At 42.4% G+C, this 26,966-nt stretch overlaps 2 protein-coding genes across 2 annotated transcripts; one reads left to right on the top strand and one right to left on the bottom strand.

The window, feature by feature from the left end:
* The first annotated feature begins 189 nt into the window (after positions 1 to 189).
* On the top strand, positions 190 to 12,309 carry slc29a2 (solute carrier family 29 member 2). The gene is made up of 14 exons (XM_018751944.2): positions 190 to 566; positions 724 to 802; positions 3,318 to 3,371; positions 3,457 to 3,538; positions 3,895 to 4,040; positions 4,237 to 4,376; positions 4,741 to 4,875; positions 5,109 to 5,206; positions 5,452 to 5,530; positions 6,871 to 7,034; positions 7,303 to 7,405; positions 7,779 to 7,864; positions 7,962 to 8,161; positions 8,461 to 12,309. Exons 3-14 carry the CDS (start codon positions 3,340 to 3,342, stop codon positions 8,570 to 8,572), a joined length of 1,377 nt encoding a protein of 458 aa, XP_018607460.2. The 5' UTR covers positions 190 to 566; positions 724 to 802; positions 3,318 to 3,339; the 3' UTR covers positions 8,573 to 12,309.
* On the bottom strand, positions 10,875 to 26,027 carry LOC108934323 (serine/threonine-protein phosphatase PP1-beta catalytic subunit). Its single transcript, XM_018751945.2, has 8 exons — positions 25,821 to 26,027; positions 15,714 to 15,845; positions 15,251 to 15,481; positions 14,774 to 14,878; positions 14,572 to 14,643; positions 13,983 to 14,134; positions 13,353 to 13,487; positions 10,875 to 13,109 (listed from the first exon to the last, which is right to left on the bottom strand). The coding sequence occupies exons 1-8, from the start codon at positions 25,870 to 25,872 to the stop codon at positions 13,005 to 13,007; spliced, it is 984 nt and encodes a 327-aa protein (XP_018607461.1). The 5' UTR covers positions 25,873 to 26,027; the 3' UTR covers positions 10,875 to 13,004.
* Between the last annotated feature and the right edge of the window lie 939 nt (positions 26,028 to 26,966).

The following is a 26,966-nucleotide window of genomic DNA, read 5'->3' as shown; positions in this document are numbered from 1 at the left end:
AACCGTAGATTTACTGCCTGACTCATCGCATCCGCCGCTCGAAACAAGCGACTATAGACGCTCTCCATCCGCACCCTGATTTACGAGGCAAACCGCGGTGCCGCAGCTTCTAATTTGCATACAAGTGCAGCCAATAGGAACCGCGCTACGACTATTGCTGCGTCTCCATTGGTCTATTACACAGAGCTCACGGGGACGTATGTTGGATCTATGCTAGCAAGTTCGCGTCGCAGCCGCTGACCCGAATTTAACAAAGTTTTTAAATTCAAATTATGATGACCTCTATTCCGTATTTTCTCAAAGGTAATGGTACTACAAAGTGAAACATATTTTTGTTTATTAACAATGCGCAAACGTCTAACGTGCCCCGCCAATAATAAGTTGGGAAAAGACAAAGTCGAACGCAGCATCCATCGCGTGGCGAAATGCCAGCGACTTACGTGCTTGTGCGCGCGCGCGCTCGCTCGCTCACTTTCGTGGACGGGCAGGCGGGAAATGAGCCCCTTTCATTGTTTGAATGGTCCGAAGCGCGCGTGCGATGACCTTACAGCTCGCGAAAGAGGGGGGTAAGTTTAACTGCGCTCATCATCCGTTTAAAAAAAATGTACATGATAGCGAAAGCTGCGAAGACATGGTACAGCTACTGCGCTCGTGCTCCATTTCTGGTGGGGCCATGATGATGAAGGCGACGTCTGACAACACGTACACTTTATTTTTTTACAGATATTAAGCCGACCCGTGCGTACAGCAGCAGTTATTAAGTGTCTGCTGACACTGACTGAAGGACGGAGCAGTGAACACGGTGAGAATAAGTTACCAGCGTTTCATAAACGCGCGGTTTCCTGTACACGAGGTGTTCATCGGGCACGCGCGCTTCCCGCAGCCCGGCCTCCCGTGTCTATCGGATCCTGTCTTGAATTTCTTGTTGTGTTTCTCACTTTATTGTTCGTTGCATTTTTGTAACTCGGTTTCCTTGTCCGCCTGGTTTGTTTTGTACTTAATTTACTCACTCCATCCTGACACTACGTATCCTAGGGCAGAGTATACAACCGCGCCAAATCATTTGGCAAATGTAGGCTAGCTTTAAGTTTAATTTCTCCCACATTCCGTCTCAATGAGGCAAATTCGGCCGCTTTTCTGAGTGAAAACCCAATGTTGTTCATTGATTTTAAATGTCCTTTTTTGTTTTTAGACTTTCTCCGTGCTGAAAGATGTACTTATTATTGTGTACTTGCTAACCGCGCGCGTGGCGGCCACTCGGTTACTAGCAGAGCCCGTCACCCACTACCTGACGTCTGTCTCACAGCGTTTTACCGCTTTCCCTCCGCAGAGGGTCGCGCACCTACACAGACATCGCCGAGCATAAGGTCGTGGCTTAACCCAAATTCTCTCGAAAACAAACAACAACAAAAAAAAAGGTTACTGGGGCTCATGGAGCACAGCTGCTGAGAGCGCGCTCGCGCAGCCTTGCGTTTGTTCCGGTTCCGTTTCGACTCACGTGGGTCGATTTAGATTAATTGCTCGCGTATTTAGGCCAGTGGTTTCAATCTGCACTATCCTGCTGGTGACTTTAGGACACAACATGATGGAGCTCCTCTGGTTTCTCGTGTGTCCTCATCACTTCCACAGTTTCTTTTACAAGGATAAAAAGAAATAGTTCTTATATTTTAATCAGAACTCTATAAACAGCTTATGAAACACTTACAAAAATGATGGAACAGTGTTTGGCTGCCGTGATCTGGAAAACCTGTTGTGTGTCCAGTGCTGGGTGGTGTTCCACCTGTCTGCTGGATTCCTCCGTTTGATTATGGTGCTTTGAATTCTTAATTGTGTATCTTAACATACTGCATGTTCCTCTTTGTAGCATAAATGATGCAAGTTATCATTTTTAGTGGACACCTTTGCCCAGGGTGACTTAAAATGTTAACTTTGTTTGTAGAAAACAAAGTGCTGACAGGGTTCCAGGCTGGCAGTCACTTGCTGTGGCTCTAACTTTACCTTTTCCTATTTTCAGCTCATAGGTTTAGAACAAAATTTTCACACTGCTGGCTCAACAAATTTATAGTAACCGTGAAGTAAACTAAGCCAAATGAATCAGATTAGCTGCAAAGATGTTTTCTGGGAAACTTTTTTTTTTTTTCCTTTCTTACAAAACAGTCTCAGCAGTAAACCTGTTCTTGTTGCCCTTTGTTTCAGACCGCTGCGGTGTGGGAGTAATGACCAAACTACAAATGGATCTGTCACTATTTGTATGTGCAGCAGAGCACAGCCCCAAAGCCTGACCTTGCTTTTTCCAAAACATGTGCTTTGGGGGAGGGTAAACCTGGACATTTTCCAGACAGGCATTAAATAGCGTTAAGCAATTTGCTCCCTAGATAGGTCGTTGGCTGTGCGCCTCTGCCTTTTCACCTTTTCTTTCCTCAGCTTTAATGAACTTGGAGTTTGCAGCTTTAAAGCTAATCCATATAAGGATACTTTTAAACAAGTATTTTGTAAACTGGCTGTGTACGTACAGGAATTAAATACCACCAGTACTTTAATTTTTACATTCATTCATTTAGCTGATGCTTTTCTCCAATGCGACTTGCAGTGTTAAGCTACTTACCCAATACAACTATTTACCCATTTATACAGCTGGGTAATTTTACTGGAGCAATTCAGAGTAAGAGGGTACGGCAGTTGTAGATCGGATTTGAACCTGTGATCTTTGGATTCAAAGGCAGCACCTCTAGCCACTATACTACTAGCTGCTCAATTTTTTTAGTAGGGTTTTTTTTGGTTTCAAATCTCACAGAAACTTTTGCATGCTTTACACTTTCACAAACTTTGCATGAATGTTTTAGTTCTCTTATTGTCCTGTTATATGACTATTTTTGTGAAAGACATTCAAGGTTGAATGTGAGTATATTTGTAGAGGCTCCAGAGCGCTGCATACATTCTTTTGGAAACTTTACTGTGGCTTTGCACTTCCTCGTGACACATACAGGAAATATTTTTCTCCATTTATTCAATGTATAAATTTGTGTAACTTAAGTATTTTTCTCCCATTGAATTAGTCACTCATTTAGGCACATTGAATATCCTTGAAATGTCAGTGTTTTATTTTGAAACCTCTTAGTGAGAGTTGAAATTTGCAGTTCTTGTTCAAAGTTAAGCTTCTGTGTTCTCTGTAGACTCCTACTCTACATTGTTACTGATGTGTGTGTTTATGTATAGGACTTACTTGCATTGATTCCTTGTTATCAGTGTGATTCTCTGTCGTTGGGTACTGTATTATTATGATTGTGTTGCATTTTGTATCACTTCTGTGTCTACAGGGACAGTAAATACGAGTACAAAATGAAGTCTGATCAGCAGGCGCCTGAGGATCGGTGAGTTGCGTTGTGCTTCGTGCTGTTATCCAAGGCCTTCTTTGGGGTGTCACTTATGACCCTCCTCTCCTGCCCTCTTTGACAGTGGGCACTTGGTAGGCATCATCTTCTTCATCCTGGGCCTCGGTACGCTCCTGCCATGGAACTTCTTCATGACTGCAACAAAGGTGAAGCAACAGTCCGGTGACTGAAGGATGGGATGAGTGGGGAAAGGTTTTGTGTGCCTGAGGAAGAAGGGCTTCAATTGCTTGTAGGTCGTGGGCCTGTGGGTCACACAGCCTTTGTAACACTTGCTGTGTTGACTGGAATCCTTGCAGTTATTCCACCTTTAATCACTTCTGACTTTAACAGGGCTTCAAAAGTGGCTGACTGTGTGACATCAGGGTATTATTTTTTTTTTTTTTTTTTTTTTAATAAAGATGGTATTATGCGGAGTATGTTTGACTTGAGTGAATTGATAGTCACATTAATAGGTGTCTTAGTGCCAACTTTCTCAGTATCTTTTCCCTCTCATAATTTTTAGTATTTTGAGAATCGCCTCGATACATCTGAATGGAGTAATGGCACAGTGGTCACTTCCAGAGAGTACTACTTCACCAACTGGATGACACTGTTGTCCCAGCTGCCGCTGCTGCTCTTCACACTTCTCAACTCCTTCCTGTATCAGCGGTGAGGCTGTATATTTTGTCATATTTGACTCTGCTCTGTCTGGAGGCACTGATTTGACAATGAGCTTTTTTTTTTTTCTTTTTCTTTTTTGGGAAATAAAAAAAAATTGTGTGTATTTCGAGCCTCACGTTTTGTTATCCTTTGAGAACAGCGCTGTAAAGACAGGCTGTCGCCAAAACCTTTTTCTCTTCCACAGGTTGTCAGAGAAGGTCCGAATAGGTGGCAGTCTTGTTTTCATTCTCCTCCTCTTCATCCTTACTGCTGTTCTTGTTACGGTTGCTATGGAGAAGGACACCTTCTTCTCTGTCACCATGGCAACCATCTGGTTCATTAACTGTGAGTCCCCACCTCCCACTGAATCCATAGACAGCATACTGAACATGGACCCACGGAGGTTCCTTTACATTAACAGGACAATAAGTTTTGATTCAATAAAGCAGCTAGTTACATTATATAAGAATATTTAACTATTGTCTATTAATGGTGTAAAGAAACATTACATGGAACTAAAAAGTCACCCCTGTGTTATTGTCATGATTCAGCATAAGGGCTTCCTTAATATAAAGTTTTGTAATGATGCTTTGTTCCATTTCTGATGGATGACCTATTGTATTTGCTCTGGTATTGCAGTGTGGTAAAGGGTGGTATGTACATCAGGAGTGTGTCTGACCTTTTCTTTTATCTGCTTGCCTGTGCACAGCATTTGGGGCTGTGCTCCAGGGCAGCCTCTTTGGCCTTGTGGGATTGCTCCCTCAGAAGTACAGCGCCGTGTTCATGAGTGGGCAGGGTCTGGCAGGCACATTTGCTGCTGTTGCTATGCTGCTGGCTATTTACAGTGAGTATTGTACAGTTTCTCACAGACCTTGCCATGAGATGGGGCATCTGCAGTTCTCCAGTCGCTGCGGCCGTGGAGAACTGCTTTTGAGACGGCAGGAATTGCTGTAGAAATGAAAAGGAATGTTCTACGGAGACTGTATGCATAGTGGTGAATAAATAAGATAAGGAACATGTACAGCGAGCATTCCGAAGATACCGACTCTCAACACTCCTCTCGTTTCTTGTGGTTAGGTGAGGTGGACAACAGGAGTGCTGCCCTCGGCTACTTTATTACCCCCTGCGTGGGAACCCTGATCACACTTATGAGCTATGTGCTACTGCCACACATTGTGAGTTTGGCCCTCTGTGCTGACTGTACTACAGTACCTGGTACACTGCGTTTTTACATTTTTAATCCATTTTTCTTTTGTTTCTCTCTGCGTAAACTTTTTTTTTTTTTTTCCATGTCCATGAGTGTAAAATGTAAGTTTGGCAGTAGATTTCTTTCTTTCTTTTATGAGTTAATGACAAAACATTGTTTTTATTTTTGCTCAACAAGTCAAAATAGTAAGATTTGGTTTCCTGCTTCTTTTAGGCATATGCTCAGTACTATTTTAACCGATTCAAGCGGTATGAAGAAGAGGTTAACAATGTGCTTCTGGTCAATGTTACTGGTAAGTTGGAAACTGCATGTATTTGGAAGTTAAAAAGCAGAACTTTGTTTTCTGCTGATATTCCTCATGAGGTTGGTTATTTTGTGTGAGTCACATGTCATTCGTGGCATCTTCAATTGCAGCATCGGTGGGAAAGGTCATTAGAGTAGCTGCCTGGAGCAGAAAGCTTCCCCCTGTTTAGGTGGTGGTCTCTTTGAATTTAAATGCAATTATGTGAACTAATAACATTTGCTGTGAAACAAGCAAAGTAAGTGGTTCTACATTATATGTCACTGTACAGTGGGCTGTGAATGAGCAGACTGTTCAGACCTATTTAGGTACCTGTTAGCACTGATGTGGCTCAAAAACCCATGTGTTTCAAGGTGTTCAGCATGGTCACCTGGCACTGCTTGTGCAGCTTTTTTCCCCGTCGTAACCCCTCATAAAGTAAGGTATAGTTGGCCACCTTGTCAGTGTATTACTTCGTCTCCATGGTATTGTATAATGTATGAGGGCTACTTTTTTTGACATTGGAGGCTACCCAGAAATATTTACTTGAATATATGTGTATGCACATATAATTTTTTAGAATTTTGCTTTCTCATTGATTTTTACTTCCTGTTTTTTAAGATCTTCTGGGGGGGAAAAAAGTGCATAAAACTTTGAAAATGTATTTCCAAATGCAGAAGTTGTTCCCCAGCTGTCTCCTGTTATCCACATATTGTTTATTTAACAAATGTTTAGAGTACTGTGATGCTGAGACAAGTTCTAGATGTTCCTGGAGGGTGGGACCACTTAAGGGTGGTCCTTCAAGTAGGGATTGTCTGCAACAAAAGGTACATAAACATTGGACACATTGGATGGAAGGGTGTTTGTCAATCTCTAGACGTTTTGATATCCTGGTGTGTTCTGTGTGTCACTCTTGTTTGCGATGTTAACTAGCAGGTGGGGATTACATGTGACTGATTTCTTCATACTTGATCAGTCACCCTTGAAGTGTCCTGTATAGGATGTTAGTTTGGTCTTTTTTCGGAGCTGTTGACTGTAGAGTGAAGTTTCAGGTTGAGATGAATGCGTATTACTGTATGTTCACATGGCTGCATCTTGGCAGGAATGACCTTTATTCTTCCCTAGATCTATGATGTTTTATTTTTTGTTCATGTCCCACAAAGCATAACTCTTAACTGAGGCTTCAACATCGAGTCTGTCTAGTAGTGCCTGCTTCCTCATACTGATGTGCTGCTGCCCAGAAGTTTCCATTGCTTGTCTCATTCCTGTTATTACAGGACAAGTTGGTGGGTTTACTTTATGTATGTATGTATGTATGTATGTATGTATGTATGTATGTGTTTATTTTAAAGAAATGGAGCCTATGGAGACTAACAAATTGAATGGTCACGCCAAGAGCAATGGTACTGTGGAGCACGGCAGTGTGGAGAGTGCTGAGACAAAGCAGGTGTTACACACCCTGGAGCAGAGCAAAGCACAGGATGCTAGATCTTCAGTTACGCAAGTCTTGAAAAAGGTACCGGACTGCTATCAGCACATCCACAGAAAACTCTTTTCAGGCTTATTTGTTGAATATTTAGACTTTAATAAAGTTTCCCCCCCCCTTCCATTTCTTTTGCCACTGTCTGTTCCAGCTGTTTGTACGAATTACTATTTTTAAATTAATGTGGTTACGGAGAATAGTGGCTTTGGGTCAGGTTTCCTTTTGTCTCTTGTCTTGTGTCTGTGTTTTTTGAATTTTGAGGTCATTTGTTTTTCTCAATTTATATTTCTTTTTTGCGCAGATTTGGGTGATGGCATTTTGTGTGACGTTCGTGTTCACTGTCACCCTGTCTGTGTTCCCTGCGGTCACTGTGGACGTTCAGTCTGCATTTAAAGGAAGATGGCGTAAGTTGCATTACCGAATGGGCAGCAAAACAGTTTCAGGCAGTGATACTACAGATTGAGATTGTGGGGCCCCTAATCATCACAGCTTCAAACTCCTTTTTAAACATGGGGAAAAGGGCTGTCCCCCCCCCCCAACAAAACACTTAACATGTACAGCAAACTTCCCTTCAAACAAATGTCCAAACTAGAGTCCCATACATCTGTTTTGGCTTCAGTAGTTCACACTGTAAGGAAGAAGGTGTCAAGTATGATTATGATCATGTTACGCTGCACTTGAGACTGTGGAAACCTGTTCCTTGCAGGAGTGTTTGCTGCTGTTCCCATTGTCTGGGATGACAGCTCCTCTGTCCTCTTCTCTTCTCTTCTGTCCTAGAAATGTACTTCACTCCAGTCTGCTGTTTCTTGGCTTTTAACATCATGGACTGGTTTGGCAGAACAATCACGTCTGTCCTTCAGTGGGTGAGTTACCCACACCAGGTTACTGTCCCTTTTGTTTTGACTAATCGCACCCAAAATGCTCAGAGCTCAGCTCATCTTCTCTGGCTCCTTCATGCAGCCGCCGAAGGAGAGCCGTTTCTTCCCGGCCCTGGTGGTGGCCCGTGTTGTCTTCATCCCCCTGCTCATGATGTGCAACGTTCAGAAGCGCACCAACATGCCCGTGCTCTTCCCCCACGATGCCGTCTTCGTCCTCATCATGGTCCTGTTCTCTGTCTCCAGTGGCTACTTTGTCTGCCTTTCCATGTCTTATGCGCCACAGTGAGTTTGACCGCCTCCTCACAAGTACTTCTTGTGCTTTTTGGGATTTGAACACACTAAGGTGCAGCTGAATGTGTGTTTGTTTTTTGAGTCAAGACTGCAGGTAGTTAATGGAAAACAGGTGGAGAGTTGTTGAAACATTGGCTTGAAATGACCTCTTTGAGCAAGAATTTCTTCACCAAGACGCACAGATGTAGGATGTTTGCAATGGAAGTGTCAGTGGACGAAGGATGAAGCGCTTCACATTTCGCTGGGCTTCCTCCAGCTCGGCTGCTCACCGCTCTCCTTTCTCTGTCCAGGTTAGTGGAGCCTAAAGATGCGGAGAGGGCAGGAGCGCTGATGACCTTCTTCTTGGCCCTTGGTCTGTCTCTGGGTGCAGCGCTCTCATTCCCCCTGCGGACCTTGGTCTAAAGGGGTCCTCGTACTGTGGACACCGACATGGCAGGATCTTCTCGCTCCAACATGCGTTCTAGGCAGCACTTGACTCCCCATCTGATAACTGACACCTACATACCAAGCTTTGGGTGTTTTGCTCCTCCACTGTTGTTGTAAGTCTGAGCTCCAGGGGATTTTCTAACTCATCCACCACACAAACACTCTCACTTCTTAGAAGCAAGTTCTGCTGCACTTTCCCTTTGTAGTCCAGTAGGGCACCACACACACACACACACACACACACAACACTGAGACACCAAACTCCATTTTTAATGAGACCAAGCGTCATCGTTACTGACTGCCGTTGTTTGTTTCTGTAGGCAAAACAAGAGTTTTTGTAGTTATCGTTACAAAAATCCCAATATAGGTGCATTAGCAAATATTTTGAATTTGGTTAGACCACCTTTGTTTTAGTTGCATAACTACTTTTGAGAAAGCTATGAGTGTTTTTGTTTTTTTACTAGTTTTGAATATTTTCTGCTGACAATTTTAATATAGTTTTTGATATTTAATTGTTTATTTTGTATGTATTTATATTTTTACTTAAAAGGGAACCTAGACATGCTAGCTAAGTCTCATGTTGGGCATTTTAGCACAGTTTGGTTGACACAGATTTATGTGTTCAGGACGATGATGTCAAGGCAGAGATTTTTTTTTGTGGTGTTGCTTAGTCTTGAACTGGCATTGCTGTTACCGTGGTAATGTCTGCTAAGTGGAGACATGGCAGAGTTCACAACCTGCTGAATAGCAGAAACCATTGTGGACCAGGACTGCGGCATTAGTCCAGCTACTTCCTGTTACAGGTGCCGCCACAAACTGTAGAAAGGGGGCATGTGAGGTCAGGCCCGGGGTGGGGGGTAGGGTCAGGGTCATAGGACGTGTCACCAGCATCCTCTCTTGTATTTGATGAGCTTCTACATATTTATCATACAGCAGGCCTATCAGTAGTTTTCTTCTACATAAGAGCAGTGTGAGTAGTGATCTTGTATGTTTTTTGAAGTTAACTGTACTATGGTACAATCATTTTTAATGAGGTCTTGCATAGTGTTTCTGTATGTTAGAAACAATTGTAGTTACATAGTTGCTGAGGTAAAATTGGGCTGACGATGCAGGATGTTCCTTGACAGCCTTTTCTTTCAAAAATAGCAAATGAGAAGTTGGTTTTTATGCTTCTCTTCTTACAAATTTAAAGATGTCAGTGGTATGAGTGACATGGTACAAATAGCACTTAAAACCAACATTTGTGTTGGGAGGGCCGGTAATAAATACCACATACTCTACAGTACGTGCATACACACATGTTCAGAGTTCATATGAGACCTGGAAAGTCGTGGAAAATAAACATGGCAAAATGCAGTACTGAAGAATATCCTGAAATTAAAATCCAGAAGGTAGTTCTGGAAAAATTCTGTGAATTTCTATAATTCCTTCATTTCATTAGTAAACACAACCACCACCCCCCACCTTTTTCATTGTTTTCACTTGTGTTCTGTTCTGGGTATGAACATGTAGTGTGTTATTGATGGCATGTGCTGGTCTAAAGACTAAAGTAGACTAAATGTACAGTTGGTTACATTTATTCATTTAGCTGATGCTTTTCTCCAAAGTGATTTACAATGTTATGAGGGTAAGTCTCAAAAGTATCCATGGTGTAACTGTAAAAATGAATACAATATTTTCCAGATAGGTTCCAAAAGTGCACTTTCACCTTGCAAAGACTGAAAAAGTGGCTCAGCGGCACAAAGCAAACACAGGTATGCGCCACTTTACGACGTTTTGCGCAGCGACAGACCGCATATAGGACAGTGATCCTATGAAAATATAATGGACTGAAATTCCTATCAAAGAGCAATGTAGCTGTATGGGTAGTAATGTGATGCACCGCTCACGTTTTAAGCGTCAAACCAATTGCGCTGCCAGACATGTGAAAGTATATATGATTTATGTATAGTACATAACACACAAAACTTACTGGTTTATGCATTTACTGTACAGTAGTTTGTGTACTCTTTCTGTACACTCCATGGTGTTTTCTGAATGATGAAGTCGAACTGTGACTGGTTTCACAGAATGTAACCCCGTCGTTAAGTGGCACGTACCTGTAATTACATTCAATAAGTTAACATGACGAAATGCTGTTTTTGCTTGAAGAGGTTTGACATCAAATATAGTGAGTCTGCATGGAAGAGCCACAAGAAATGAAGTAAATGTTGTGAACTAAGGAAAAGCAGGGAAGCCAGTAATTAGGGTTTTTTTTTTTTTTTTTTTTTTTTTTTCCCCCGGACCATTTGTGGGGATTTTCTCAGCTGAAGGCCTCAGCAGAGCGGCATCTCTTCGACATCAATACACACCTTTGTACGCGATCAAAATGTTACACTCTGCAGTCTGAAATCCTCCTTGCATTAAATCTGGTGGAGAAGCATCATGTGAGGATGTGGACAAACTTTGAGGAAATGTTTCCTAATGGTGATGTGGCCAAGTAATTTTATATATATGGAACATAAATGCAGCTACTTGTCTTGTTTTGGACTTGAGCCATAATTGTGTTCTCTAAGAACCTGTTAATCATTTTATTCTCCATTTGACTTGTGTGTGGTTAAAAAAAAAAAACTGTACACACTGCATCTGATACATTTAGTTCCCAAACAGCTGTGGTCCTGCTGAAACGTTGATGCCATTAGCATCCTATTATCTGTGTCTAGATGTGCATAAACTGCACTATGATCAGTAATGTAAAATTATTGTATTCATTATTAGGGTTGTCACTTTGCAGTGGATATTCAGTACTGAAGTGCTGGACTTTGAGTCCCCTGGATTTTTTTTAACTGGTTGTTCCTGGACAAATTGTAAAAAGCCCTGTGATTTGAAAATGACAGAAGCACACAAAGCTGGGGTTCCAGGTAATAGGACCATAGTAACATTTGGCAGTTTAAATGCAGTGGCTGTGGAGGACTGACCTCTGAGAAACACACCATGGTTTTGAGTTAAATGCTTTAATATTTTCAGTTTGTAACTTAGTAAATTCCAGGTTTCATTATGTCCTGTGTTCAGGGGAAGTTACTCATTAGCTCATGGCTGGAGAAATGCTGGAAAAAATGTTTTAATGTGGTGCCTACACTGATAATCATCTGAATGTATTAAACTGGGTGAGATTTTGTCCAATACGATTTGACTATTTTAAACATTCTTTGTGAAGGTATGGAAACGATTATGCCTGGCAATCGCACTCATGTTGCACTATTCATTCTGTCAAAGTGCAGTGGATACTGATGTCATTTGTAAATATTTACTGAACCATATTGTCATCTACTCTGGATGCCCTGGTTTTCTCTTACCATGAAAAGATGTTACCAGTAGTGTGTGTGAGATTGCTTTGTGATGGACCAACATCAAGTGCATGTACTCTGCCTCACTCCCTGTGCTTCTGGGTTAGGCTCTGGACTGCAGTGGACAAGCAGTTATCTATAGTGAGTAAATTTACCAGTACAAGTTAGTATTTCATTTATACATTGTTTTACTGTCCAGTTCCATGTAAAAGTGAACTTAATAGGGAACCCTACTTTACACCAGGAAAGAAGGGAACAAGAATATGAATATCTGCCTTAAACACTGCAATTCTGTGTTTGAGTAACAATCTGTAGGGTGTAAGTCTTTGTAAGTGTGCTTTCTAGATCTTACTGGAAGGGAAATTTATATTAAAGCCTTTGGTACAATAAGTGGTTTGGGTTTTTTTTTTTTTTTTTTTTTTTGTACCCTCTTGTGTTTTCCTGAGTATACATTAGGCTTATACCATTGTATTGAAATACAAAGGCAGGTCAAAAAATACCTTCAGTAATGTTTGCACACATTGACTTACCTTTCTGTTAATATTAAAGGGATGGTTTGCTAAATGCCCTCTTGGACTTTCTCAGCTACTTTGGCTAGTGCATCAATTTTTTTTGATCTAGGATTAAATTAGTGTCCACACAGCCTCTAAAATGTTTAAGTTCTTGTTAAATTTAGAAAAACACAAACAAGTTAAGTCCCCAATTATTTATTGAAAGTCCAACAGTCATTACCTGCTCTTGTTTCGCATGGGAAAAATAAAATCAGTGAAAAGAGCTTAAAAAAAATTGTGCTGTAACTCCCTAATTAGCAAAAAAGCAAAAACTACAAAGAACTCTCCCGATGTGAAAACAGAATGACAACATGGTGGTTTTTAAATTTTTTTTTTTTTTTTTTATAAACAAGCATGGTTATACAGGGGCTGACACTGGCCATAGAGGAGAGGAAAAGAAGCAGAGTAACTTACAGCAAACAGTTCAAAAAAGGGGGCGTCTTTCCAAAACCCTTGTGTCTTGGCCCTCGTGCTTGGAGAACATGGACGTGAGACTTATCCACACCTCTATGCCTTGTCTTGCCTCACTGTTCACCGTTTCTTTGGTGGGGCTGCTGTGCGTGGAGGGGTTACAGGTCGGCCAGAGTTCATCCCACCGTACTGATACTTTGCTTTCTTCTCAGAGGGCTTCAGGATCTGGTACATAGAAAGAAAGGTATATTAGCTGCTGAAGCAATCTGCTTAGTGACACTGCACTCCCTGAAGACTGCTAGCTGCATTAATAGCCTCTACTTGCTTTTACAACACAGCTGTTTGTGCTGCCTCATCTGGGCAGGATAAGTTTTTTTTTTTTTTTTTTTTTTTTAATGAATCAAGTAGTTTGGATTGTTATACAAATTCCTCATGTGTTAAATGGTGCACCCTTAGCTCACACCTTACCTGGAAGGAGCACATGAGGGTTTCATCGACACTCATCATACCACCTGCGTTGTCAAACTCCCCGCAGTAGTTGGGGGCTGAGAAGAGCGTGACAAGCTGTCTTTTGGCAAAGAATTCGTAGCCATCCTCCACCACCTTGGAGATGAGCAAAGTCCAGAGGGAAGGGAAAGAGACAAGGTGTTTGAGAAAAGACACTGACCAGAGACATTCCAATGGTATAAAATGAACAAATTCAAAAGAGGAGTAGGGGGCAAATTTCCAACAGAAATGGCATTTAAGAAAATATTTCACCAGGACAACTAGGTAAAACATTTGCTTATCTAACAAAGATAGGGAAACTTCCTTGAGGTTTTTTTTTTTAAAAGGTATCGCCTCACTTTTGGTTTTGTCAAGTATAAAAGGAAAAATGTTTTATTTACATATTTCACATCAAGTTAGTCTGAATGTATTAAGCACATTAAAACTTCTCCAGTTAAATTACAGTGGAGTAGTGATGAGTTGACATAACATGGCTATATAGCTATTCATCTTTGAGAAAAAGATTTTCAAGCTGCCATCTGATTCCATGTTGTAGTATCAAAGCCTGTGAGATTTCAGGAATGCAGGATGAGCTCCTTAATGAAGCCATACCTGATGAGCTCTACAAATAAGGTCCAGGTCATGACGATTAAGGAATTTGCTGACCACATCGGCCCCAAAAGTGAAGGAAACACCACGGTCATTCTCTCCCCAGCCTTGAACATCCTTGTCTGGATCGGACCATAGCAGGTCACACAACAATCCTGACAAAGTTTGAAAAAGTCCATATATCAGATATGCCACATAACAGCATATAAACAAAAACATTAAGTTTAATCAGCCAGCTGTAAAACTTATTCATACACTAAATATATGATGCAAACATAAATCCTCATCTGTGTTAGCATGGCTTTAAGGTACTAGTGGAATGTAATGTACAGAGTACACCTTTGTCATATAAACAGTCCCAAATGGTGACTGACTACAAACCAATGGAGCAACAACCTCAACTGTTGCATCACTGTGTCCTCAACACAGCTCTCTGCTGGTTGCTTGGGGTATAGCATAAAAGACAAGAGTTGTGGTTGTGCCAATGCTCTACAGGGGGTGTAACTTGAAGGGAATTGCTAGTGCTCAAACAAACTGGGGAGTGAGCTAAAGTGCTTGTGAAATTCAGTTCAGGCCGTAAGAGCTAACTGACCAGTGTCAGGAACATCTGTAGGTCTCATGATGCGACGAATCTGCTCCATGGACTGCAGGTCAGGAGAGAGACCTGCGGAAGAAACCAGTTTCTGCCTTACCTGTTTTTAACACTTTTTTTCAGCCAAACTCACTATTTTCAGACACTTTATCATCTAATCCAGCCACAGTGACAATTCACTAGAGTAAAGAACAGCCACTACCTCCATGACAGCAAAATATCTTCTCATCAACAATGGCAGCAATGGGAAGGCAGTTGAAGCAGTCAGTGAAGGTCTTCCACAGCTTGATGTTGAACCGCCTCTTGCCTGCAACACAAGGCAGTCAACAGCAGTGCCTTCAGGCTTCCTGTATCTGCTAATAATCAATGTCCACCCAACGTGAAACTAACTGATACATGAAGTTATCCTGTCAGTCCATCTTTTCTCAGAACCTCCAGACTTCATACACAGACTCGGATGAGCAACACCAATTTGTTCTCTGCCTCAAATCTTCAGTTTCCTTACAGTAAATTCATAATACAGGCCAGTTACAGAACCAACGAAGACCCAATGATTCGTACAACAAATTAGTGAAGACTTCAAAATACAGCCAACAGCAGTTTTAGGCTCTGAAATTACTGAAGTTAATCAGGAATGACAAGGATGCCGGTGACATCCACCAGGCAGTTTGTCTCTTACACTCATCATAGAAGCCATAAATGCGGTTGATGGAGGCACACTCGTGGTTGCCCCTCAAGAGGAAGAAGTTTTCGGGGTACTTGATCTTGTAGGCCAGCAGCAGGCAGATGGTTTCCAAGGACTGCTTGCCTCTGTCCACATAGTCACCCAGGAACAGGTAGTTGGCTTCAGGGGGGAAGCCACCATATTCAAAGAGCCGCAGGAGGTCTGTGTACTGGCCGTGGATGTCACCTGTCAGAGGGGTGTGTCGCATACAATTTCATCAACTGTTGTCAATAAACGCCAAAATTTCCCGAGGATGTTCCAATGTGTTCTTCTGAGAACAAACACACAAAACTGGCAGTCAGTACAAATCAAAATTATCTGCAAGTGATCATCTGAAAATAGCACAAGATTGATGTCTTATTTGCCATCAGGAAGTAGCTTGGGCAGAAGAGAAGGAACAGGGGTTGCTGATACTGACCACAGATTTTGAGGGGAGCCTCTAGCTCCAGCAGTATGGGCTGGCTGAGGAAGATCTCCCGGGACTTAATGCAGAGTCCACGAACCTCTGCCTCAGTCATCTGAACGATCTTTCCAGGACGGCATCCTCGTACTGATGGGAAGCAACACAGAACAGTCAGTGACCAAAAACAGTCTGTGCTTATGAACCAACTAAAATGAAAAAGTCATTACAACAATGGGCACCAAGGGACAGGAAAACTTGGGCAGTCAGTTTGGAACATGATGTAGCCCAACTTCAAGGACAGGAAAGGATCAATGCAACATATTGGCAGAGAAACAAGGGGAGTATTTAAAATGTGATTTACAGAAAAATGCATCACTTTGATGACTTTTGATTTTCATGAATAACAATTTTAACTACACTAGGGAAAGAATAAACATATCTGTAGACATTTCCAAAATAGGGATCAAAACTGTCACCCTGACTCCAGCATCACTGTCATCAGAACACTCCTGATCTTACTTGATCACACCGATCAGCTGACTACAGAGGCTGAATATAGGGGTATGTCAGCGGGTCGACTGAGGACAGAACATCTTGAGGCTCTCCTGGATCACCTTACACACCAATCGCTTACCGAGAAAGAAGCTGCCTGGCAACGAAACCCCACACACACACACACACACACACACACACACACACACACACACACTAATGTATGCTTGCTGAGTACAATACCCAGTTTCTAAAGCACTGCACAGAGATTCCCCATCACTGTGGGACAAGGGCAAACTGAAGCAGAGAACGGGAACAGCCTTCCATATGCTCTGCTAAAAAGACCACTCTGCCATGGTGTGCATGGCCTGATGTGTCTGTGCCTCCCACACTGGCTCTACTTCTAAATATAGTCGGCAAAAAACCAAGACCAGGAGAGATGATTAGCAGCAGAATTAAAGGAAGTGAAGCCTGGTAGCTTAGCCAGGGGCAACCTAGCAAGTCTCTACCCTCAAGGAGGGCAGCATACTCCACTCTGCAGCATGTGCTTTTTTGGGATGGTTTAGATGGGGGAGGGGAGCGTGGGAAAGGCACATTCGGTCAAACAGTCATTGGTCAAAATGCAGCATCCGACCAAAAGCCCTGCTTTGCAGTCCCCAGGCAGACGCTGGCTTACAGAGCTGACCAGCCTTCTGCGTAAACATCCCATTAGTAACGCGGCTGGCCGTCCAGATCCCCCCTTTTATATGAGAGCACTGGAAACGACAAAGCCACAGAACAGACCTCTTTGGCTTTCCAGTTTTTAATAAAGAGCTGCTCAGTCAGGGTTTATCCAGCTTAAAGGAAACAAGGAGCACAGGCCAGTTCCCCATTTTAGCTGCCTGAGAAACTGCCTGATGAAAACACTGGACTGACCTCCTGTTGATGAAGGGCCAAGGATCAGACTTTTAGTTTTACCCTTCATGACTCAAGGTTTAAAGTATGCTTCATGACAGTATTACTTTTTTCTTTCTTTAAATCATTGCCGTTCTCTGTGTAGGAAAGGGGCATTTCCAAGCTGCTTTACCCTGTACAATTGCAACTTTGCACAGTGTACTACTTTTCATGAGTCCCGAGACCTTATTGCTCCAGTCCAAAGTCTGGACTTTGCTGATTCAGCATTGAGGACTCATTCATTCTTCTGACAGCTTGGACTCAGCTTGAAGGGTTTCATTGCTGGTATCAAGTGTAAGAAATCAACAGTGTGACCTTTCAGCCTCAGCATCAATACACTTTCTTGTTACCAGATTAGGTGATTTACCACACAGGTCTCAATATGAAGGAACTATCAGAGCAGCAGTAGTTTTCAGCACTCGTGGACTTCTTAGAATGGGCTTTCCTCAACTGACAACTCATGACAAAGGACGGAGGAAAGGAACATGAAAATCAGGATAGGCAACCTGGGAGGAGTGAAAACAAAAATGTCGGTTTACCAGGTTGTGGTGGACAGACTGGTTTAGTTGCTCTAATTTATCTGTGACCAACTCTTGTTCTTACAACTGACGCAGTGCATGGGCTGGTGTTCTCTGTGCCTCTTCAGATGTTCTGAAATGTTTTCAGCCTTTTTAGTGTGGAGTAAATTGACCATGTCTATAACCATAATGACACTGCTGTGCCTTTTACACAGGACATGAAGAGCTTGCAGATTTTATTTTATGCAGTAATTATTCTTCGCTGTAATGTATGAGACTCTTGAAAAGGAAGCATTTGTAACCCACACTCCAGGGTGTTCTAACCAGGTGCAGTCCTTATCAAGTCATTTACTTACTGATATACACACCCAGTCAGAGACAGATCACATAAATCAGTCATACAGGAATATCATCAAAACAGGCAATCAATGAAATACCCTAATTGGAACATTTTCTGTTAAGTTGTTTAAAAATTATTTTATCCTTAGATTTCTACCAAATTAGGGTAGGAACATAAAACATAAGGATTCTGGGCTGCTGCCAGTATCTTGCCCGCCAGCTATAAAACACAGGGCCACAGCAAGCCTCAAAAGGCAAAACTCCGCGAAGCTTTCAAAGCAAAGGGCTGCCCCACTGCAAAGACCACCAGAAAGGTAAGAGAAGGCAGTGCGCCATCTGCACACTGTTGCTAAGCAACAAAACTACTTTCGTCTCACTGGCTGTACGCTTGATCTGTCGCAGAGCAGCACAGTAAGTCCAAACTAAGTTTGCCATCTTCTACATGGTGCATGCCAGACCACATAAGTTACTGTGTGCTGTACTGTTCTGTACCCCCCACTTGACCCTGAGAGAAACCAGCGATTTCCCCTGATGATCTGCCTTTGCCAACACAGAAAAAAGGTGCTTTTGGCAGGTTGGTTCTCCCATCAGATGAAGCAACGTTTCACTGTACCAAGAGACAGCAGGCAGCATTAGCATTAGCGAATCTTTACGACGCAGCCTAAATGCCCAATGATGTTATTGAGCCAAAAATAGCTAGGCTAGGAGGACGTTAGCCAGACAGTTAGAGCTGGCCTTTTCTCAAAATGGACAAAGTTTTCCATTTTCCTAAGAATCAAAAAGGAAAAAACCCACACATCAACAGAAAGCCACAAGACAATTTCTTGAGCCCAGAAAAAGCAAAAATAAAAGGGTATAACAAGAACAGATTAAACAATCTTTAAAGAAATGTATAAAATGGTACAGAACACTACATAGTCTACACACAAGTTTATTCCCCCCCCCCACTTGTGTAAATAACATGACCTCAACAGTCCTTCACATATGAGCACACTGAATGAATCAAAAGATTTTTGGCAAAAATATTCAATGACTCAAGATGCAGCTGGCATTTTAAAACAACAAGTCAATGGAAACGTCATGTTGTAGCACTGCCAACTTGCACAGAAAAAGCTACCAAGAAGAGGTTTTTCGAAATAGAGCAGTCTTGTGGGACAACACAAGAGAGACAACCAAGTTGGGAGGCAAAACAGAATAGGCAATCTGAAGTACCACCCTCATCATATAGATGAAAGTTAAACACAGAATCCAATCAATCTGCATATTTGTTTGCAAGCCAGATATGTGTCTGGACAGAACATAAGACAAATTACATTGCCTATTTTGCATGTCTTGCTGTATCAGTTCCAGGTATACACAGTGTTTTACATCTAAACATTCATCTGCCAAATACATTTCATAAATGACCAACACACACAGAAAACATTTGAACTCTGACTTTAAAAATACAATCTGGCATCTAATGTTGCATCTCATTTTGAGAGATCAGTTCAAAGACACACTGGACATATCCTTTGCCAGCCAGCACACAGCCCTGGTTCAGCCCTGGCTCAAGGGGGGTAGAAGAATTACTGGTATGGAACTCAGCTGTCTGAAGGATTGCCATATATAGTCAGTGTTTTGGACATCTGGAGGCAGGAAGAAGGGGAAAGGACCAAAGCAGACACACTAGTCATGGACATTAAAAGCAACCATCTTCTACCACTAGCAGGGTAAAAGACCCACTGAACCAGGCCCTCACACATAGTCTTCCTACACACGTATTATACAAGATTATGTCTGAATACAATCTGAAAAAAAGCAAATACACATACAAGTAATGAAGGGAAAAAATCATTTTGGGGGGCTAGGGTGAGACATCAATCAAAAACTGTTCTCTCTATCGTACTACAAGATACTAAGTTTTACCAGGGGATTAAGCCCTGCCAGATGTGAACCTGACCCCTAAAAAGAAGACTACAAACAAAGTGAAGAGATTTGGATTCCGGCATGCAGCAATGCATGGGACACCACACTACCCAGCTAGCAGGTGTTTCTCGTGCTTAATCCTCATCCACCTCTGAAGCTTTTCATAATTCCACTCATGTTCCTCAGCAATGAGCACAAGAATGGAACACTGGATGCAACAAAGAGAGAGCAAGTTTCAAAGCTGCCCGCCATGGCAACCAAGAGCAACACATCTGGATACAGGAGACAATTATGGACACTTGATTTTTGTTAATTTCCAAGCAGGTCATGTAAACTTGGTTGGGTCTTCATGGAGGTGTTTCATAAGCAGGATGTAAGAGATATAATACTGCCCACAGCAGGCTTAAGACCAGACTGTGCAGCTGTAGCATAGTGGACCTCCTATGTAGCCCCCCTCCCCCCTTTAAGCAGACTCCATGATCCTGCATTTTTCTGCAAGGAATACGGGACCTTCACTGGATGACATCTGGAATATTTATAGAATGTGATGAATTTCCCTTATTGTGGAAGAGTGACTGGAAAGCCTCAAGCTGAAAAAGCTGAAACCAACCCAGCCCCACCCCTACTCCCCTTTTCTCAACTGAGTGGTGCCACGGGGGTGATGGAACCGTGTGCGCGTGCACGCTCACACACACACACACGGACACAACAGATGCCTTTGTGTTTCCAAAGCAGTCATTCTCTAGCTGACGCACAGACATGTCACAATACCATGACACCACACACTGGACAGCATCACTGTCCACTTTGTTGACCATGGAAAACTACAATTAAAAATATGGATTTGTTAGTGTGTCAGTAAGCAGCTTATTTACTAGAGTGTTACCTTCAATTCATAATAGGGATGCCATCCTGCAAATGTATGGTACCATTTATACAAGGTCCAAATCTGTATCATTTTAATTAGCTTTATTTGTTATTTTGCCCATGTTTTCTGTTAATGTTTCTTCCAAAATCATACATATCGTCAGTTAAAAGCAGAAATACCTGAAAAGATGCCGCACACTTCAGTGAATTTTAACAGTACTGCCAGTAAATGTTTAAAGCACTGTCACTAAATATATTCCAATTAAACCATGCATGAACAATATGCCAAAACACACAACCACCATTAACGCTGTACAGGCTTATTCAATGCTATATTCTGCCTTATTCTCACTACATCAAATGTGCCTCTAATTTTTCGGACAGCTGGCAAAAACGGAGGTCTGGTGAAGGGGAACTTAACCTACATTGACGACAACATTTCAGCACACTGCTGCCAGTAAGAGGATTCTCTGTCTCTTCATGATACATTAATGCTAACATGCAAAGATGCCAAGAACAAAGAATGGGTGGGATAAACAAACTGGGCTTAAAGCAGCAGTGCCTCTTCTACCGACCAGAAGCAGTTCACAATAAAGCCTTCAGAGCTATATAACTAAATACTGTCCCCTCATTAATACTTTTCCCACTGCGTGCATTGCACATTAGGCTTACCTGCCTGCTTCTGCCCATAAAAGGACCCTTTACTGACTTTCTTCAACTTACAGAATGGTCCCTACTGTACACTAAATCATATAAGTTGTCCTGCCAAATGAATAAATAATAAAACAATGACACAGTTACATTACACATATTACATAACTGCTCCCTATATAAATTACTGCATGCATTTGTTAACAGCATTATTGATTTCTGATGACTGAACTTATCTATATCTCAATATCTGTTCCATCACAACATAGCAAAAAGCTCAAGAAGAAATCAGGGCTCATATCCTAAACAATAACAGTAGTTCCTGAATTTAATTTGATAATTTGTAGTAATCCCTTCATTTTAAATTTATTTAGAAATTCAAATTTTGCTGCGGTATACAACAGTAAACAAAAGTAAAATTAATTATTTTACTTGAACAGTAGGCTTAGGCTGAACCATGAAGGCTAAATTCAGACTCCTCAAAAAAATATGGCAGGACACTGTAAAATCAGTTGAGACCACTGAATCAAACTGAAGAGATTAATGTGAACAATCAGGGCTCAGATGAGCTCTTTCAAAGTACATTTACCTCTGCCAGTATGTAAAGAAAGGTGTACTTCCTCTTACTCTGTAGAGGAAGTAAGCAAACCATAGTACTTAAAACAATAAATATTTTATTCCCAAACAGAAACCAGCCACTGTTTGGCTAACAAAAAGCATTACAATGAATACGTTTACATTTATTCATTTAGCTGATGCTTTTCTCCAAAGCAACTTTCACTGAACAGCCCACACCTTATTCACCAAGGCTGACTTACAATGCTGGATACACTAATTACAGTGAGTCACTAATCCATCTACCACTGAAACACTTTGTCACTCACACACTATGGGTCACTAATCCACCTGAACAGTATATCTGCGCACCGGGAAGAAACCCATGCAGACACGGGGAGAACAAGCAAACTCCACACAGAGTGAGCCAACCGAACAAACATCTTCTCGCACCACCCAGGCGCTGAGAGACAACAACACTACTCGCTGTGCCACCGTGCTACCCTGTATAAAGTGTTGAAAGGATAATGTTTCATGAAGAACCATACATCCCATTTACTGGATATGTGAAGGTATCATGGCATTAAATTTCTGATGCCTGGTGGGAACATGAGACACTGACTAACATTTCATTCTTCGGGACCAAATACTGACAAAGTAAAGAATGACAGAATGGTTAAATATTTAGAGCTCTGATGTCATTCTCAAAACAACAATATCAACATCTTGTAAACAAAGCATTTGTATACTTTGCCCCCCTCCCCCCCACACCCACACAAATGGCAAACTGAGCAGCATTGTGTGGCACCAGGGGCTCCCTGCTCCTCACAAAATTAAAGAGCACAAGAGGTCACAGTGTGAACAGCTGGCCATAGAGGCAGCATGAACATTCAATGACTTCATACTCTGCCTCCCATTCATACCGCACACACCTGTACTAGTGTGTGTGCTCACCTCAAACGCATCCAATGCTTAGAGTAAATTAAACCCATGAAATTGTTCTTAGTGTTCAGAGGCTTCTTTGCATTACATTGTAAATCTGATCGATTGTATTTCTGCAGCAGAATTTTACAGTTTGACAGTCAAGTGTGACATAAGTGAGTCAGAGCTTTTTAAGTTCTGGTAAAATCAGTGGTGGTTTCAAAATCTCTGAAAGTAGATCAAAATCATAAATTTCTCCTTGGAAAAAACAGTGAAAATATCAGAGACCAAGGACAACTGCTTGACCATTTACACTACAGATTTATTGCCATTCAAATGAGAATCTGTGCAGCATTAAGCTCCATGATAAATATTGTCATACAGGCCTACAACAATTTGAAATTCACCATCTGATATAAACACCTAAATTCGTTACCAAGCAATGCTTTCTAATATTTCAAAACACTTTTAGAAATAAAGAGTAAATTACACAGTGTTACATTTTAGTATGGCTTAGATAATGTTCAAATTAATCCAGTTATGTGAAGAAGACAAACACCAAAATTACTACTTTAATCTGAAAGAAAATCAGATCCTAAATTTGGGTAGATTAATTTGGGCTTCCTGTGGTCTAATGCAAGAAACCAGACAGGAGCAACATTATGATTGTTAATTTATCATTTATTCACCACGAGTTTCTTTTTGTATCTATATCAAAGAAGTTAACACTTTTATTAGTCACATGGCTAAATTGACTAATCAAATGTGCAAACTCTTGCCCTCAATGGGGCAATGCTATATTGGTAGATCACACCAACTTCTTCTGGAAACACCTTTCACACAGAAGAAGGAATGTTTGAGATGAGCTGCGAAGGTGAGGAGTAAGTACTACCAGCAACAGCTGTAGCTGCTGACATTTAGGTAAGAACCACAAGCGTCCGCAAGGGCCCAAGGCAAGTTGCCAGGGTCGCCAGGCCCAAGCCGTGCACATCCTACAACATTTGACGGCCTTAAAATGAGAAAAATCATCATATCGGTGTTTTTCCATGCAAACAGGGATCCAACATAAATGTGTGCAATTAAAGAGGTCTAAAAGAAGCAAAGTATATAAGAATAGATCACATTTGAAAAGGACTTTTGGTAAACCCTTAAATTGCTGCTTTGTTTTTTATGTTGTATTAATCGTGGCTGTCCATAACATGAATCATGAGCAGCTAAATTAGCCAAAAATCAAAGGAAAACTGAATAAAACCATCCTTTAAACAAGTTCAGCCATAAAAAGGTTGACTACTGAAGTGACATTCTGTAGTTTGGGGCAGACTGGAAGTTCAGTCCTAGCACACAAATATGTTTTAGATGAGTGTGACACCTAATACACACTCATCTAATATTTCTTTTTCAAGAGTCTCTGAAAAAGAAATTTTTAATATCATTTACCTTCTCTTACCTGCACATTTACACACATGCTGTAAACAAGTGAAACTTAGCACCTCTGAGACTTATTTTTAATCCAGCATTACACCTTAAGTTAATGTTCATTCACATTTATTCATAAACTTCAACTTACACGTGACTTTTATACACTGAGCTCAGCTGCCCACGATTATTTACCAAAGGCAACATTTCTCACCGTGATCTTAATAACAATATCATATCACAAAAATGATTCAATAATGATGTGAAAAAAATTACTGTTTTAACAGCAGAAATTTTGCCTAAAATACTGAAGAAATGAAACCTGTGTGATCCGCCAGTTGCAAAAAATATTCCAATCTTCCAGAGAGATACTCGGAAATTTAACGCGTGGTTGAGTCTGAAACGTAAACATTAGCAATAACAAGAATGATAACAATAATGTATTATAGCACTCTAGACCACTAGTGTACGGTTTATGCGATGTAAAAGGAGAGCACGTGACTTGTACGTAAATAATACCCTGCCTGCAGCGAATCGACACCCCGGGAAAAGTATCGAGTTCAGCTGCTTTACAGTGAGTGGAAAAAAAGGACCGCGCCGCCGTATTATACACCCGGCCTGCTATATATTTATGTTTTATCTCATCACACAGTTAATAAGTCATACATACATACAGTACTCTGTAACTGTACTTCACCTCGGCCCGGGGTCACCCCACGGTAGTCGTCGGCTCTGTCTACAAGACGTGTTGGATGAACTCATTTTTCCAACAATTTTTTTTTTTTAAATCTTATACTGCTACTGACACTGCAGTGCAGTTTTTACTACCTCACCGAATTTCCTTTTGTGGTGTTTTCGTTTAGGTCCTTCGTTCGGTATCGACGCTGTGGGACTCGGCAGTGCGAGTTGTTCTCGTCAGTTTTTCTAATCTAAAGAAGAAAACTAAGCGCCAGCGGCTCAGACACAAACAAACACTACCGATCATTATATATAATCAACTCGTCATGATTCGGTTATCAGCTCGCAACTCGGCTAGCCTACATGATGATAATTCATTCATCCACAGCACAGCCCGGGCCGGGCGGGGAAGTGCCGCTCGCTGGAGGAGCGGAGCCGCCTCGTTCGGAGCGACACCCATTTTGTTTAGCACCGGCTACACGTCCGTATCGGCCGCCGGGCCGCTGCGCGCGCAGGCAGGGAGAAGGACTCAGGAGCGCCGACGCGACCGCCGCTGCCCGGCAACTGGAGAGCGCGAGCTCACTTTGCTCAACCGTTACCACACGTGAGCGGCGCAACCTGACGCGGCCTTTCGCTAAGGTCACAGTAACTTCACGTCATTTCATTTCATTTCACTTCACTTCTTCGGCCCGGTTCTCCTCCTTTTTCTCCGCGGAACCAGCCAGGCCTCTTGGAGCCGGACGCCCCCCCTCCGTGGAGGACCGCGTCGAAGGCAGGAAATTAGCGGTCAGCTCGCTTCACGGAGCGGAGAAACGAAAGGGAGCAAAGCGTGAGAGTCGCTCACCTTCCAAAAGCCTGGAGATCAGCGAATCCACGTCCAGCTCCCCCTCCGCCATTTCTGTGCTGTCGATGCTGTCAGCGCTGCGCTTCCTGTCCGAGGTCTTTGGCTTCGCGCTGCCTCACGTACTCAGCGCCTGAGTCAGCCTGCTGCCTGCGCGCCTGCCTTCTCGCGCGCGCGCGCACGCACGCACGCACGCGTTCGCGCGGCCTGCCCGCCTTCCTGCCTGCGAGCTGCGACGGAGCGCCCGCCCACCGCGGTCCCGTCACGGTCCCGTCACTCGGCCGGCGGACAGAGTCTGAGGCGAACCGTCGCTTTTCTCCAGATTGTACATCGTTAACGTGCGTAAACATTGAGGACAAAACAGACACGCGGGGCTCATTTTAACCAAAACTTCTTATTGGAGAATCTCTCCGTTAAGCTGCCTTCGTTTTCGTAGCTGAAAAGTCCGAAGTGCTCGCCTGACTGACAGCTAGAGCTACCGGCGGAGTCACTCCGGGAGTGTTAACTACGGCGAACGGGGTCGATAAATAAACAAACGTGAGTTAAAGACACTTTTCCCGTCGCGGCAACCTGTCCCGACATCGGTCGGAGAGTTAATTGTTGCGCGTTCAGGTGGACATATTTGACAGCTCCTTCAACTGTACTGATTTGTTATAATAAACTTTTTTTTTTCTCAAACAGAAATATATATAATATTTGTCATGTTTTTTGCACTGAAGCCAATGAATGTCAAAGTGGGTAGCACAGTGGCGCAGCGGGTAGCGGTACTGCCTCACAGCGCCTGCGCCATGTGGACCTTGCATGTTCTTTTTGTGTCTGCACTGCATGCGTTGCCTCTGACCCAGAGTCTGGGTGCTCCGGTTTCCTCCCACAGTCCAAAGTCATGATGGAGTTTAGGTGAACTGGTAGTGAGCCTGTAGTGAGTATGTGCGTATGGCTACCCTGCGGTGGAACGTCGCGTCCGGTCCCCGGGTGGACACACCAGCCTTGCGCCCACTGACTCCGGGATGGGCTCCAGACCGCCTCGACCCTGACCAGAATGAGCGGGTCGTGATAGTGGGTGAATAAATAATATCGAGGTGCCAGAAAGAGATCTCAGTGTCTTCATGTTCATATCAGAGAAAGCAACGTCTGCCTGACTGGCATGTG

Source organism: Scleropages formosus, chromosome 4 (assembly GCF_900964775.1).
Source record: "Scleropages formosus chromosome 4, fSclFor1.1, whole genome shotgun sequence".
Lineage (NCBI taxonomy): Eukaryota > Metazoa > Chordata > Actinopteri > Osteoglossiformes > Osteoglossidae > Scleropages > Scleropages formosus.
This window is presented reverse-complemented; position numbering and strand designations above follow the sequence as displayed.